This window comes from Saccostrea echinata, unplaced genomic scaffold, assembly GCF_033153115.1.
Source record: "Saccostrea echinata isolate AGI-Se365-2 ecotype Australia unplaced genomic scaffold, CSIRO_AGI_Sech_v1 ptg000025l, whole genome shotgun sequence".
In the NCBI taxonomy this organism is placed as follows: domain Eukaryota; kingdom Metazoa; phylum Mollusca; class Bivalvia; order Ostreida; family Ostreidae; genus Saccostrea; species Saccostrea echinata.
In genome coordinates this window covers 21,156,070-21,173,544 of record NW_026889774.1, presented here as the reverse complement: position 1 = coordinate 21,173,544, position 17,475 = coordinate 21,156,070, and the positions used below count along the sequence as shown (strand labels likewise).

At 33.0% G+C, this 17,475-nt stretch overlaps 1 protein-coding gene across 1 annotated transcript; it reads left to right on the top strand.

Annotated features, from left to right (window-relative positions):
• The first annotated feature begins 253 nt into the window (after positions 1–253).
• On the top strand, positions 254–11,809 carry LOC133192146 (dual specificity mitogen-activated protein kinase kinase 7-like). Its single transcript, XM_061328033.1, has 13 exons — positions 254–450; positions 2,600–2,711; positions 3,063–3,129; positions 3,582–3,695; positions 4,170–4,289; positions 4,520–4,627; positions 4,874–4,925; positions 5,249–5,376; positions 5,751–5,831; positions 6,322–6,464; positions 6,710–6,755; positions 9,147–9,246; positions 9,570–11,809. The coding sequence occupies exons 1-12, from the start codon at positions 273–275 to the stop codon at positions 9,240–9,242; spliced, it is 1,245 nt and encodes a 414-aa protein (XP_061184017.1). The 5' UTR covers positions 254–272; the 3' UTR covers positions 9,243–9,246; positions 9,570–11,809.
• The last annotated feature ends 5,666 nt before the right edge of the window (positions 11,810–17,475 follow it).

Genomic DNA, 17,475 nt, shown 5'->3' with positions numbered 1-17,475 from the left:
TCATCCCAAACCCTGCCTCCTTTCAACAGAAAATTAAGAATTTGAACAATAAGATAAAATTTACCAAATGATCATAGAGGTACTTGTAATTTTCATAGTCTTTTATTCTTTTTTGTATATCTTCTATCCGGAAAATTCTATACGATATGCACTGGTGCGAGGAAGAACTGAATTTGTAATTTGCAGCCTTTTCACCATTTTGTAAATCCCGCCAATTAATACTTCCGATTCAAGCATTTCAGTGACGCGGATTCTGTGTCATGTGATTAAAAATGTCTACTCCGTCGTCGTTGAACCAAAGGATTAACGATTTGGAAAGACGATTAAAGGTTGAAAATAAATCAAGAGACAATGACAGACAGAGACACTTAGCCCCAAATAATGAATTGGTATTTCCTAGGCCATTCAAGCTTGATTCAGGACATGCAAGTCCCCGCAAACCAAGAGCCTGTGAGTTTGTTATTGTCGCTTGTCATCATCCACGGTTGTTTTCAGTACCTTTGTGTCGCTAGTCTGTGTTGTTAGGTAACTTGTCAAAAAAATAACTCTAAAATTATTTATATGTGCGAAATATAACTGTTGTACATGATTTGCTACGAAAAGGAGAAGGATGTGACAAATTCAAATTTGATATCCAAATGTCATAATGAATTTAGAAGCATTTGAACAATTAATAGTAATGGTCTGGTAAATATAAAACAGTAGGTTAGCTAAAATGAGTTCAGTCTTTTTTTTCCTTGCTCTTTCAGATATATTTAGAGCTTCTAGAGTTCTGTTCAAGTCTGTTGCTAAATTTTTTTTTGTTTCCTCTCATATTGTACAGATTGAAAAATATATCCCTTGTAAAATACGAAAGGTATGATGTAAACATATGATAAATGCTAATGACCAGAAAATAACTGTTTTTGATGCACTTGATAAACGTTTTCGAAGGAAACAGAATGTATAATTTCCCATCTTAGGAATGAAGATGTCCTGCTTTCCTTAAAGAAACATAAGAAATCATTCTTAAAGAAATTTATGGTCATCATGCAGTCTTATCACTTATCAGTACAATGTCACTTGTTATGAAAATTTTCATTATTCAAAAAGGGGAAGGGGCCTAGAACCTTCTTAATTTCATTGCCGGTTTCTTCATACAAGTGATGACTGACAAAGACTTTTGTCATCCTTCCCTCATACATGTATATTATTTTAGTGAACTTCTTACGAGCTCTTATTTGTTTCAAGTTAATGCAGAGTCTCTTTGGAATTATCTAATATTTAGTCACAATTGAGCATGCAGTTAAAGTGCATGTGATGTTTGAATTGTGTATCCCCAACTTAAAAGAGCATGAGTAGGAAAAGGTTATGATTTCTTCGATATACTTGTTATTTAAATTCAGTTTTTTGTTTCTTTTGGTTTTTAATTCTTTTTTTTTTTGTTTGTTTGTTTGTTTGTTTGGATTTTTTCAGCATATGCATATACAAAATGTGTTTTTTGTTTTTGAACAGTTAAATAATAATGCATGATATTTGATTATAAACTGTGTGTTTTGTTTTCATTATTATAAGATCCAGTGCATTTTTTGGTTTAGATGAAGGTGGCCCACAATGTGTCTATCAAAGAGGCACTTCAGAGAGTCAAGGGCATGAAAGAGGGAGTGCCAACACCAATATGTGTATATATCTTCTGATATATTAAATCATTATAATCATTTTAACACTATAACATTCACTTATTAATGCTTTATAACATTGCATCACCACAAATGTACATGTAATCAAATATACACTAACCATATTGTAATCAATTGTCACTCATAGTATGATTTCTAATAGTGAATAAAATGTAAGCATCTTGGGTTGCTAGGGTAAATAATGTGCATAAGTTTGAAATATTGACTAGATATATATTCTACAAAAAGCATTAGAAGCACTAACATTTACTAATAGTGTATCTTGCTATGCTTTCATATTTTTTAATTATGTAGATCCTTGGGTGTGTGAAAATATAAGATGAGGTCACATTTTTGAAAAGGATTAAATGAAAGAAATACTCCAGAAGCAAGTGGTTTACATGTTTATAAGATTATAATGTCTTGAATAATGTATTGTTGTAATAGGAGAAATATCAATGTTTTTTTTTTTTTATTGTCTATTAGGCTACTCCTACATTTAAAGTTTACTTTATAGAATATCCATTAATAAAATCCATCAAAAAATTATAGTAAATAATACATAGATCTTTTCTCCTGTGTGTTATACTAGTGCAGAATAACCAGGTATATAGCTTAATTTTTAAAAAAAATGTGAAATCCATATCAAATATTTTATTTTTCATCTGCTTTTTGTATATTAAGATATATACTATATGTATCAGGGGATTATCATATGTATTGTATACTTGTATAAATTAAATTTGCATCTTGATTTTTTTTTTTTTAATTAACTAGTAATATCTTGTATAAATTAAATTTGCATCTTGATTTTTTTTTTAATTAACTAGTAATATCTTCTAAAGGACAAATCACTGAAAAAATTACTGGGAAACAAAGCATATGCAAAAATACCAGCCTAAAAATTACAACATGCTTGTACTATTTTATTTCTGTTTCAGTTGGAGGAGATTTCCCAGCAACATCAAGGTCAAGTTCAGCACCCTCATCTGGCCGTCGCAGACCAGGAGGGATAAGCCTGGAATCTGGTGGCAGGTCACGACAACCAGACAGGTAAGGAATACTCTGACCTGGCATTGTTCCTTTCCATCATTGAAACAGATATGTGAACTAAATTTGTTTTCTGCTAATCTTGACATTTGTGCACAAAAGAATACAGTATTCAGATAAATTGATTATGTATGGTCAGTTCTTATTATCCCCTTGCAAAGAAGTTGGAGGGGATATAGTAACGCTCTTGTGAGTGTGTGTGGGTGAGTGAGTGTATAACAGAAGTTATACAAGTAATAATTTATATTATAGTCGATGTGCTCTTTTTTGAGGGTTACTCTGCTTTGTGTTGCCCTTGTTTCAGTATAAGTATGCCTAATGAATTGTTGGTTGAATGTTAATTATTAATTGCAGTGCTGAAATAGAACAGAAGTATAAAGAGATAATGAAGATGACTGGAATACTAACTCTTAATAATCAGGTGAGTGCTAATTTGTGTTGCAGGCCTAATAACCCTTGCATCCAGGTCCAGTAAAAAGGACCCTGTCCTATTTGAAAATTAACTCCCCCCCCCCTCCCCTCCCCCCCCCCCCAAAAAAAAATCCCAAATGATAGATAGATGGAATTTTTCAGTGGTTTTACATTTTAAAAAAACTTGAATTTTGAGATTTTAATAATTAATAAAGAAGTGAATAGGCAAGAAGCCTTCAATCTAACTCTTTATTCAACATAAAAACTTAATACAAGACCCCAATATTTCCAAATTTTGCCATTTTTTCAATTTTAAAATTCCCAATTGAAAGGGTACAGGGTCCTGTACCAAAAAAGGTTAATTAAGTCCTGTGTTATACCAAATTTAAACATTAGGATTATTTATTTCTTTATCTAATCTTTTTTTTTATGATGATGGAATGGTATTTCTCTTTTCTGTAGAAACACAACACAGATATTAATGAGATGGAGTCCCTGGGTGAACTAGGGCATGGCACATGTGGACAGGTCATTAAAATGAGACACAAACCGACCAATCATCTCATGGCAGTTAAGGTATCGGTAAAATCAGTCTTGCTGAATATGTCAAGAAAAAAATGCAACTGAAATTTTTATCATGATGGCCATGCAGCTCTGTAGCCTTTCGGCTTCAAAGTGTAAATATTGCAAATTTATCAATAGTTTGGACATTCAATAGGTGGTGACATGCTTATATTTACGTCACATCAAATGGTGACATAGACTGTATATTTCACACCAGAACATGCATTAGCAAGCGATAATCGGGTAATTTTCACAGAGTTTAATTTGTGCAAATATTTCCTATGATCAAATGGTTAATTTACGTCATCTCGTTGGTTGTCACAACACCTCAAAGTCCAAACTACTGAAGGAAAGGTTCTAAATTGTGGAAACAAGTACACATTTTTGAAGCCCTTCTTTCTTTTTTATCAATGAAAAAAAACATTAAGTAATTCTTTAGATTTTTTATTTTAAATTATTTCCTCTATACATTTTTTTTTTGCACAGCAAATGAGAAGATCTGGAAATAAAGAAGAAAACAAGAGAATAATAATGGATCTAGATGTTGTTTTAAAATGCCATGATTATCCCTACATTGTACAGTGTATAGGAACATTCATCACACCAGTAAGTTTTTTTTTTAGCATGGGTGTAAGGAAGAAAAATTTTTTTTAAAAAATTCATAAATGTCAATGCAGTATTTGATGTAGAACATCAGAAATATACTTAAGATATACTTAAAAATGTTTTTTTTTTATATACATTCAAATAAATTCTCAGGCATTGAGAGCAGAACTTTTAATTCATGGGAAGGTGAAATTTTTTTGTCCCTATGGAAAATGTCAATTTGTTTGCAGAGTGAGGTGTGGATTTGCATGGAATTAATGTCTACCTGTCTCGATAAATTATTGAAAAGAACTAAAATGCCCATTCCGGAAAAGATTCTGGGAAAGATGGCGGTTGCAGTAAGTTTATCACAAGTCAATATTTCTTATTATTTGTATGGCTAATATTTTCTATTCATGTCATTAGGAATTTGAAGCCATTTGAAGACGTTCATACTAATAAATGTCTTCTTTTTTTCAATTGAGACCACAAATGTTTTTTATGTAGATCCCTAATCAATCCAAAATATTCATTACAAAGACTGACTGCATTCTTTAAGGTTAAGCACAGATGATTTTATATTAAATGAATTGATATTTTTACAGATTGTGAAGGCACTTGACTACCTAAAGGAAAAGCATGGAGTCATTCATAGAGGTAAGTAGTGTCCCTGATCTTGATCTGCATGCAAGATTTCAAGTTTGTGAAATTTTTTTCTTTGTATTGAATGATTCAAACTGAATATCTAGTGACCATCAGTAGATGGTGCAGGGTTGTCCCTAAGAATTAAAATAGCAGGGGACATTTAAAAAGTAGAAGGGGGTCGGGGGTTTCCCCATTAACGGTGTGATGATGGAGAATACCAGAGTAACCTGGGGATTACGTCATTATAGGCGGGGAAATTTCCCCCCCCCCCTCCCCCAGGTCTTAGGGACAACCCTGCGGTGTAATACTAGTATTTGTTCTCTATTTCATATCAGATGTGAAACCCTCCAATATACTGCTGGATCAGAATGGGATAGTTAAACTGTGCGACTTTGGCATCAGCGGGCGACTGGTGGACTCCAAGGCCAAGACCAGAAGTGCTGGCTGTGCTGCTTACATGGCAGTAAGTGAGACTTAAAACATTTTAAATGGTTCTTATGGTAATAAGATGAAAAAAATAGTAGAAATTTTAAATCATATTATTGTGAGTGTACTGTCTTTTGTAATGGGGAATTTACCCAGTACATGTATCCGAAACAGCCAGTTCTTCTTTCTTTATTCTCCTTTGATAGCAAAGTTTTCCAGATCCACTACACTTCTCTTAAAACATTGGCCTTTTATGCGATTTAAAAGTTAAGATTATTGATAAAACTGATTGGTTGAGCACTGTCAGTTGAGTCCAGTCACATCTCTCAAAAAAATGCAAAAATTTTGATATTACACTGAACAATTTCTTGTATTTTTAAGAGATGTAGCAAGTTTGTCCTCATTTTGTAGCCTGAGAGAATAGATCCACCGGACCCCCAGCGACCTGATTATGATATCAGAGCTGATGTTTGGAGTCTAGGAATCACACTGGTAAATCAAAGACTTTGGTTCACTAATTAATCTATCAAAGAACATATGATTCACAAATTGAATTATCAAAGAACATTTTTAACAGCTCTTTAACTTATTAAGGGCAAGAATTTTAGTGTGTTGAAAGCAGGCCTGAGTGCTGTATAGTGCATTTGGATTTTTCTATGAGGAGTACCTTTTCATATACATGTATTTTACACAAATAATTTTAAAATGTTCTTAAAGTTCTTAAGCTCAATGTTAAGATAATAAAACAGCAATACCAATACCTGTGGTCACTTCAATTTTGTACATGTTTTAAACATTCAATAAGATCAACCATATTTACATAGTAACATATATGGAGATCACTTCCTTTCTATTTTACAACTTTACATGTAAACTTTCCTGTAAATTTCCTTTCTTTACAAATTTACACATTAACTTCTTAACGTCTTTCCAGGTTAACATTCCTAAAGAACTGTAGTCTTTACATCTCTTGCTCTTGCAGGTTGAGCTTGCTACTGGAGAGTTCCCTTATAAGGACTGTAAGACAGATTTTGAGGTCCTAACCAAAGTTCTACAGGATGACCCTCCATTATTGACTCCTGGTCCAACATATTCCCATGAGTTGTGTTCATTTATTAGAGATTGGTAGGTTCATAAAAGACTTCTCGAGTGTATTTTTAGTTCATTCAGCATAATGTCCATATTTAGTAACATGTGAAAAACAGATTGAAGAATTTTTTAAATTACAAAAAACATTTTAAATGTTCAGAAGTTACAGATTGTTCTGAATTAAGGCTCTTTTCACAGTTTGCGCAACATTAAGTCATACATGTATGTATCACATTTTTTTCCCTTTTTGGTCACTATAGATTACCTTGTTTTCTTTGCAGTCTAACAAAAGATTACAAAAAACGTCCAAAGTATAGGAAGCTTCTTGTAAGTCCTTTGTATCATACGTAATGTGTATTTATTCATACTTCACATCTTTATTTTTTCAGTTTAACCAAACATTATGGGCTGTATTTTTAGGTCACCTGAGTCGAAGGCTCAAGTGAGCTTTTCTGATCGAAATTTGTCCGTTGTCTGTCGTTGTTGTCGTCGTCGTTGTCATCATAAACTTTTCACATTTTCATCTTCTTCTCAAGAACCACTGGGCCAATTTCAACCAAACTTGCCACAATGTATCCTTAGGTAAAGGGGATTCAAGTTTATTCAAATAAAGGGCCACGCCTTCTTCCAAGGGGAGATAATTATGAATTCGTGAAAAATTAATGGCATCATTTAAAAATCTTCTTCTCAAGAACCACTGTGCTTGAAAATATGAAACTTATGTGGAAGCATCCTCAGGAAGTGTAGATTCATGTTTGTTCAAATCATGACCCCCAGGGGTAGGATGGGGCCACAATGGGCAATCAAAGTTTTACATAGGAATATATAGGAAAAATCTTTAAAAATCTTCTTCTCAAGAACAGCAAAGCCATGATTGGTCATATTTATATGGAAGCATCCTCAGGTAGTGTAGATTCAAGTTTGTTTAAATCATGACCCCCAGGGGTAGGGTGGGGCCACAATGGGCGATCAAAGTTTTACATAGGAATATATAGGAAAAATCTTTAAAAATCTTCTTCTCAAGAACAGCAAAGTCGTGATTGGTCATATTTATATGGAAGCATCCTCAGGTAGTGTAGATTCAAGTTTGTTTAAATCATGACCCCCAGGGGTAGGGTGGGGCCACAATGGGCGATCAAAGTTTTACATAGGAATATATAGGAAAAATCTTTAAAAATCTTCTTCTCAAGAACAGCAAAGTCGTGATTGGTCATATTTATATGGAAGCATCCTCAGGCAGTGTAGATTAAATTTTGTTCAAATCATGACCCCCAGGGGTAGGGTGGGGCCACAATGGGCTATCAAAGTTTTACATAGGAATATATAGGAAAAATCTTTAAAAATCTTCTTCCCAAGAACAGCAAAGCCATGATTGGTCATATTTATATGGAAGCATCCTCAGGTAGTGTAGATTCAAGTTTGTCCAAATCATGACCCCCAGGGGTAGGGTCGGGCCACAGTGGGCGATCAAAGTTTTACATAGGAATACATAGGAAAAAATCTTTAAAAATCTTCTCAAGAACAGCAAAGCCATAATTAGTCATATTTAAATGGAAGCATCCTCGGGTAATGTAGATTCAAATTTTGTTCAAATCATGACCCCCCGGGAGAAAAGAGGAGCCATAACAGAGGATCATAGTTATACAAAGCAATACAAATGATATATCAATAAAAATTGTCTAGAAGTTCTTAAGAACAGCAAAACCATTATTTGTCATATTAATTCAAAAGCATCCCTATGAAGTATAAATTCAAAATAAGTTCAAATCAACCCCCCCCCCCCCCCCCGAACCACTTTTATATCAAAACTTTTCAAGACTGAACTGATTTCTGCTTTTTCCTAGCCATAGAGCTCAGGTGAGCGATGTGACCCCTGGGCCTCTTGTTAATGTTTAGGTGTAATTTTTTAATTTATTTTCTATATTCAATTTGAACTATTAATTAGAATTCAACTGAATATTTATATATTTGGGCTTTTTCCCCCCTTTAAGACCCTGCATCAAGATGTGGGTGCCCTTTATTAAATACTGTGTCTATCTGTAAGTCAGCACTTTTATGTGATGCAGTAACTTGGGTAATTTTCAACATACAAATTTCATAATTACTACGTACATGTAATTGGAGGAATAAGAGGAAGCCAACTTAAGTTTTTAGTGGGACTCGAACAAAGGTCAAGGTCAAAAGTTTATATTTATGTAATTGCTCTTATATTTATGTGATACAAGGACTCTAGAACTTATGTGTAGGTATTAACCTTAAAAGTACATTTTCACTATATACAAGTAGGTGGTCAGTGATTAGATGAAAACATTTGTCATTCAGTTGAAGGACAATGTTAACATTGTTTATTTTCCTACAAGCACACTCGAATGCAACAATAAATGGAGTATAGATATATGTCAACATGCAGACTTGTATTCCATACACAATTTAAAGAGACACATGTAGATTTTATCTATTGAAAGGTTATGGACAAAAATGGATTTCCAAACTATTACATGTAACTGAAAGGTCAAGGACAAAGAGTCCAAGATTATTACTACTAACACACCCTGTGGAGCCCTGTATGGCTCTGTCAATTTTATACTTTAAATAGGTTTATACATTGTACAGAATTTTATTATTAAAAGGGATTAGGAGACAAAGTAAAGTTTTAGGTAATTTTAGGTAATTTTTTACGAATGTAGGTGTTGCTTTAAAAGTTTGATGTTTCTACAGGAACACCCCTTCATTAAGAAATATGAAGTGGAGAATGTGAATGTGGCAAAGTGGTTCAGTGACATGTCAGAGATAATGGCCTGCTATAGTTCATGATGAGGTGAGATAGTATTTAGCAGAAAACTCATTTTGTAAGGGTTTTAAATAAGGAGCACATAACTGTTAAAAATGCATTTAGTGGATTTTAAACAAAGGCTTTTTTTCTTTTTGTGTGCATGTAAAAATTAAAAAAATCTTATGTTCATAAAAAGAATGATTAGGATGTAATGTGTTAGATCTTCATAAGAACCTAAGATAATTGTATATCAGTATATTTAAATTGAATTTTTGAATTTCCAATAGCTGTAAATAGTTCAGTACATGTATTATGTGTACATCTCAATATTTTGAATTTTCTGATTTTATTCTTTTTTCCTTTTTCAGTTCATCGAAGTAGATATGATTTCATATAACATTCACCTGATATGCTGGTCATGAAGGAGAATACCAAACCTTGAACATCAATGACCCGGTTTCTATTGATGTCAGTCATTCATCGCCATGACAACAAGCAGTGCAAGCTCCTGATGAATTTTTGAAGATGATAAAGCCGTGTGTTTCGCTTCCGTTGCCATGGGTAACCAATCTTCATTAGACATGTCACTGAGATGTGTCTCTATTTCCTCATCTACTTATGTATGAGATGAATTTACCAAAATAATTTGTGAACTGTGTTAACTGTGAGGTACCTTTGACAGGTCTTTTGGCCTTTCTATCTCTAGCTTGTATGAGTGCATTTTTCTGTGTTTCCCTTGCCAGTTGATTATTTTGACTTGACCACATTATATTTTTGAAAGTTATTGTATATTGTAAGTGTGGTACAAGTATGTAATACAATATTTTTTATGACTGGAGTTTTTCTTTTGAATTTTTGCTGAATTACTGGAATTCAATTGCGATTTTTAGTCTGCCAAAGAAAAAAGAATTGTCATACGTGCATTAATTTCTGTAATTAATTATCAATGTGTCTTTTTAATTTCTGTCATTAATAATCAATTAGTTGCCAATTGAACCAAGTTAAAATAATTTTTCCATACCAGTACATTTAGGTTTTAGGTCTTGCAAATTTTCTTTTTACTGGGAGTTTACCAAAGTATTTGGAAGGGAAACCTAACTTTCACTTGCTTACAGCAGAATCATTCCATTTTCTGTCATGGTCTATTGTTAAATGACACACAGGATGTGGGTGTCTCTTTTTATAGTGGTTTACTGAATCTCACTGACTTTTTTTCCTCACACACACACACAAAAGAAATTGAGTGCTTTTTGTAATATTTATTATGTACAGTAATTCTTATTATTGCACTTTTGTTGCAGTGTGTTTATACTATCTAAGATAGTTGTAAATTTTTATTCAAACAGATGCCTGTCATTTTTAACAATGTTGTTAAACACAAGGACTGCTCTCAGTTTAAAATTAGGAATGTCAAAATGTTTACAAACAAGTCATTTATTAACAGATTTTTTAAAAAAGATATTGGTTTATAAAGTGTTAGCTATACCAACCCAGGTTATACAATATAATTTGGGTAGGTATTAAATTTATTCCTTAAAAAAATTTGAATATGAAGGGGGAAAAAATTTAAAATCCAGTGTTCCTGTCTCAAGTAAATTACAAAGGAACTGACAATGTAGGATCTGTTCAACTCTTTATCTTATTACTTTTGTGAGAAGTTTTCCATTTTTAGAGATCGAGATAAAAATTACAAATTGATTACACAGCTAAGAATTTCCCAACCAATTTCGAAATTTCCAACCTTCCTTCAATACTGTAAAGGTAGAAAAACCATTTGTGAATGTTAATTAATTCTATGAAATAATCAAATAAGTTTTGGAATTCCATAGTTAATGATGTAATTAATTAATGGAATATTCATTAAACACCTAGTTTGATACATTTTCTAGTCATTTGAAACTTAAGAATAAATCTTACTGATTTCTGATTTGTCACTTTGAGGGTTGCAACCCAATTAAAAAGACTGAAAGAACAACCTGTGCAAGCACAATCACTGTGATTTTTTAGGCCAAGTAAATTTTCTCTGTATTCTATTTTTAGCAAACAAATTGAATAGAGAGTCAATTTCATGATATACTTCTTGGATAATACCATTTTTTTATGTTTCTGCAAGTTTTCTATCAATGAAATTTTACTGTGTTTCTATTTTAATAAATTATTTAGTTTTACTGTAATCTTACTCTGAAATTCACATTTTTAATCTATCTTATGTTTTTTTTTTCATAACAAAATGTATTTTATGTGGCCTTTTTGACATAGTCTTTGACATACTCTTGAATGATTCATAAACTTGGTAGTTTTTTAACTGTTGAGGTTTGCATCCTAAAAGCAGTGCCAGTTTTCTGCAAAGAAAATTTTTTTATTTTTACTCTGTACCAGTTCATAAGCAAAACACACAAATGTAAAATAATCTTAAAGCATCCATCCTAAAAGATATCTCACCTACATGTTAAAATAGGATCATTTTACCTTATATTATGTAACACATGATGTTGATTGTGATGTATTTTTTGAGCAGTGACTATCTCCATGAGGGGCAGTGTGATTGTGTTGTTATTGTGTTCAGATGCTGCCAACAGCTGAGAGAATAAAAATATAACAAACTGTATTTGAGTGAAATTTTCTTATCACTGTATCCATATTGCTGCAATTATAAAGCAGGTGTGGTTTTCTTATGAAGTTTAGTTGAATAGGTCTTTATGTACAGTAAAACATGTTGAAAGCTAAGTTCCAAAAGTGAACAATTTTTGATAATTTTTAATACCAGTTTGTTTTAAAACCACAGGGAATAAAAATTGCTGTAGGCATACATTCATTACAAGTATGTTCACTACAGCCATGTTTTACTGTACATCTCATTATTTTCTCGTATTTGAATATTCATTATTGATAGAGCTTTTATTGCAACTCTTCACTGGGCTGATTCTAACCTATAATACATGTTCTAGAATGTTATATCTATGATGCAGAAGAGTAGCTTGATATGTGTCCTTTAGTCATAGGCAGTGAGATATTGATATCAAGTGCAAATTGTGTCCTCACTATCACTTTGCTACCCGTGCTTGGAATTAGAGTTGAACTTCAGTATCTCAAACATGGATATCTCGAATACCATGGATATGTCAAAATGATGGGAAGTCCTAACCACATATTTTTTAAGTATTTTACCCTTGATATCTGGAACCCTCGGATATCTCGAAGTTTTTTCTTGGTCCCTTCAAGTTCGAGATAAGGAGGTTTGACTGTAATTTAAAATTTAATGTATTGGTACCAGGCATATCATAAGGGTTGGGTTGGTGGAGATTTTCAGTTTCTTTTTGTAAAGAGAATAGCTTCTAATACTAAACTAGGTCACATGCTGCAGAAATATGATATTTCCTTTTAGATCATTTTAGGATTACCAAACTTTAAACAAGAAGGTGCATTCTACTGTGTAATTTTTCAAACTTACTCTATTTAAATTGCATCTAGAAAAGATTCAACTAGGTTGTACTTTATGAAATGACATTGAGTTTTTGACCAGTAACGAAAGGTTAAAACAAATGAGATTTTTACGGTGTAACAATGCCTTTTCAAAAAGCAAAATTTATATAAACACAATGTATTTGATTTTTGTTTAAAATGCTTTGCTAAATTTGAGCAAACCTACAGCTAACGTTGACATGGACATTTTAAATTTTCCCGAGTTAGTACGCTTCTTTCTCTGATCACTAAGTATTTTTTTCAAACCCATTTACAGAAATATTCAATGATGTGTTCCTTTTATGTATCCACTGACGGCGAAATCATGCATACCGTGGGTACAGTGGAACCTCGGTAATCCAGACGAGGAACAGAACTTAACATTTTTAAATCTACCAATTATAACAAAAATCCGTAATCCGGATGCCTCCCGATTTTACAAGACCCCCGACAACCTTATTATAAAAATTAATGAATATTTACACTTGCAAATGTTTTCTCTTATTGTAACACTTTTTGAGTAATTCGTATACATGTATGTAATCGACGTAATTTCACAGTGACGTCGTGAGTGGTCGACGTTTTCATTCCCTTGAGATTTGAAAAAATACTGAAATCATTTCAAGAGTTTAAAAATTATAATGCGCAAATATTTGTTATAAATCAGTCACAAATGTAATATAAGTACTTGTATCATTTTAAACAAATGCGGGTTGGTACGTGATCAAATCTACCATTCGGCTTTATGGGATCTGATCACGTGACTAACCCGTATTGATAACCCGATAAATGTTTAAAATGATACCTTATATCTTTAACATATTTTTTGATTTTTTTTCCATCAAAGTAACAAATCCCTCTTAAACCTTTACTTTGTGACACAAACATTGGTGTGATTGACTTCACATTTTTTTTTTTTTGGAAACATACAACATTAAACACTGTTGATTCGATGACACTATTTAAATCAAACTGCTAACGTTAGCATTGTCCCTTATAGATTACACTGTTGGCATGGTAAACAAATGAGTTTGTCTCTACATAAATTATTTAAGACTCCTCATTATTCCAAAAGTCTCCGGATTTAATCCCGGATCGCTTCCTCTCTTCCAGATGGTCGGACCTGTTATTCCTTTCCCTATTAAGAGGCTATTCCTGTCGTCTAACAAACACTCATTGTGGTCAACAATGTCTATTTATCTTTGATGCGATGGCTGCTCGCTTCTCGAGTGCTAGCACGCACATGTCGAATAATTTTATTAATTGCTCTTGAGCTTCAATTTAAAATCGTCTTAGGAACATAATTTTGGCATTTTATGGACGGGAAATTGGACAATTTAATGAAATACCAGCAAGTCACTTTATCTGTGGTCGTTTGACACAAACGTGGGTAAATATATATTTACTTCGAGGAAAATAAAGTTGATCAGTTCATCCTATCCCCTAGCTGTGCTGAGGTGTGGCAACAAATAAAAGGTCTCTAACTTTCTTTAACATAGGGAGTTAGGGACATTCTGGGGGGAAAAAAATCTTTAAAATAAATGTTTATTAAATGTAGCATGGACAGTGTGCGCCAAATTACATGCATAATCCTCAAGTAGTATAGATAGTTCAAAGTTAAGTTCATGTCATTCCTTTCTCCGGCCAAAGTTTTTTTCACATATTGAGTAGCTTTAAAATCATCTTTGTCGCAATATTTTTAAAGCATTTTCAGTTTTCAAGTAGTGGATTTATTAAAACCTGTAGGGTTATAGTCCTTGCGCAGAGCTAAGTTGGGAGCGCAATAGCGATTGAATTTTGATACAGTGATATATATACAAACTTCCACAAAAATAAGAACATAATGTAAGCTTGTATGTTTGTAATCGGCGAGGGAGAAAAATGCGACGGATCAGACCACCATTCGAACCCGCGCCCCCTGCACTAGTCAGGTACTCTACCAATTGAACTACACCCTTATATTTACGTCTTAGGGTTGACACGAACGAGAATCGAACCCCGGCCAAGAAGCGAACGCCCTACCACTAGGCTATCGTGACCGGTGCAATGTACTGTGTATTTACTTTATGAATGGGATATATTATCATCAGGTGAGCACCGTAGCCCATGTATTTACTCTATGGGCTTTATTATTATCAGGTGAGCAATAAAGCCCATGGAACTCTTGTATTTAGTTACATTTTGGGCAATGATTCTACAGCAAAACAATTTTTTTCCTCTATCTGTTCACGCTTGCAGGAAATCCCTTTATGTCTAGCAATATATTGGACAAACAGCCAATTTATATCGTTGTGCAGTCAACAGTTTGTGTAAACACTCTTTTAAATCAAACTCCCCCGATTTCAATTTCCTGATAATTAATTTGTATTTTTTACAAAAACCTTGCAGATAAAACATCATTGTTGATCATCGACACCGTTACTGGAAGTAGAAACAAGAAATAATGTGGGATTATCTTGCACAAACATGGAATATCGTTCAATATTATTGACATACACTTATCATAAAAGGATTATCTGTGAAATGTGATTTCGATTTGAATACTGCTCGAAGATGAAATTTGAGTTAATGGAGAAAAAAAACACTAGTAGTTCACTTGGATAGCATATGGGAAAAATAATTGCGTGTAACTGTTATGGCGTGGTTCAAATTAGAGAATGGTGATCCCCCGATTTCGGGGTGTTATTGGTTGAGGTATAATGATCTATGGCTTATGTAACTTTTTGTCTGTTCATTCTTTATCAGGCTAAAAGCAATTTTATACTTTTGAAGTAATATGTTCTGGTACAAAAAGTTAAGGCAAAGATTAAAGTTTTTGAAAGTCAAACTTCGAGGTCTAGCCCATGAGGTCAAAAATCGTAGTACAATTGGAAAGGTATTGCCCAGGCTCTGTACATGTGAAAATCTGGTGCAAAATTTATTTTTTGAAAAGTAGGTCAAACGTAAAGTTCCAGACCATGAAGTCCAGTCATATATCAAAGTTCATTTGGAAAGGTCTTGAAACAGGTACGACATGTAAAAAAAAATCTCTGTTTCTTCATGAGCAAAAGCTACGGCCAAAGTTTGAAAGTAGGTCAAACTTCAAGGTCAATGTCAAACATCATAGTGGTTCTCTGAAAGGTCTTGTCACAGGTAATGAAATATGAAAGCCCTATCTTCTTTCATTTACAGATTATTACCAAAATTAAATGTTTTGAAAAGTAAGTCAAACTTTAAGGTTATGGGGTCAAAAATCATGGCTAATTCTGAAAAAGTCTTCTCAAACGTAATGCACATGTGAAATATGAAAGCCATATAAGTTATGTCCATGTTTAAAGCTTCGTGACGGACAGACGAATGAGATTTAATGTCCCCGCACTTTTGTAAAGCAGAAGACAATTAGATCTATTCTTGCTTTTAATTAAAAATTAGATGATAAAGAATAAAACATAAATTATGCCCAGGTGGATACACTGATAATCTCAACAAAGACTTGTTGGCTAATGTTTAATCTGAAATTTAGTATAATTTGGTTCTTTCACGTTCTTGATATTCCCACAAGCAACAAGTCTTTAAAGAATGTTGTAGTACAAATATACTAGATTCATATTTAAAGTGAGATGGTCCATAACTTTGCGAAAATTTCGATTGAGAAAAAACATTAGACAAATAAGTGTATTTTTCATTCGTGACCAAAATTTCTATGACTAAAAATAGCAAATTTTAAAACCCCGAACGGTGTCACTCCCTTGGCAAAATGAAAAATTCATTCATTAGAATGCAACTTGGCAACTTACTGAGCATGGAAAGCAATCCGTGAGCATGCGGACAATGACGTTTACAGAAATTCATTCAGGTATGAGTAAGATTAAAACAGGTTACACATAATGTAAAGTGTGATCATCTAGCTACAGTAATAAGATGAAAGGTCTAATTTTAATTGGATTGTTCATTTGTCGAAACGTTGATATTCAAGTCTGTAGATGATATTACTTAACGTATTCTAAATCATTATAAAAAGCATCTTTAGCAGTCTTGAAATTGACTTAAAGTTACATTGTGAGTCAATATCATGTGTTTCTTTTAAGATAATTGCATCATAAAGCTAAAGATTTATGAGAAATATGAATAAGGCAAAGTTTTGAGATCTCATCTGCAAGGTTAAAGCAAGAAAAGACTGCAAAATGTAAGTGCCGGAAAAAGAAAAGTTGTATCTATGGCATGGTTGTTATCGTCAATGTCAACAATGTCAAGGTCATGTGTCTTATTTTTAGCGTGAAACTTGTAAACAACATTGAATTGGAGCAATCAAAAGTGAGCAATAAGTTCTGTTCATCTTTTTTGAAGATTATATCAAAATCCTCGGTCATCCAACATTTATATATATGGAATTGACACCACGGTAACTTCTTCAACTTTTCTGCGCATGCGTACCTTAAAGAGTAAGAAGTGAAGCTATATTTTCGTGTTGGGGCAAACTAAAATTATTTTTACTTATATTTTTCTCCATAAAAGTAGATTTCTTAGGTTCTGAAACCTGTAATTTTCTGAAACCTAATACTTTCAAGATTTTGAATAAAATTTGCATGTGTCTACTTTTGTCAATTTTCCCGTTTTTCCGTCACGGTGTCTCTTTAAAAAAATAATAACCGTGCTAGAAAAGATGTAGAACGAGGATAGCATCGAAAGAAAATCCAATACACATTTGACGTATAGCAATACCAAAAGGAATGTTAGACAATGCATGTAATAAAATATCACATCACAAAGGTCATTATGAAAAACGAAATACCCGTCAATTGATAAGCGTTAACACTATGATTAATGGCTAAG

Bases quoted from the DNA above. Each gene is read 5' to 3' on its own strand.
- LOC133192146 (XM_061328033.1), top strand. From the start codon at position 273: ATGTCTACTCCGTCGTCGTTGAACCAAAGGATTAACGATTTGGAAAGA. The intron at 2,712-3,062 runs GTAAGGAATACT...TATTAATTGCAG, and splicing joins AGGTCACGACAACCAGACAG to TGCTGAAATAGAACAGAAGT. The intron at 4,628-4,873 runs GTAAGTTTATCA...ATATTTTTACAG, and splicing joins TGGGAAAGATGGCGGTTGCA to ATTGTGAAGGCACTTGACTA.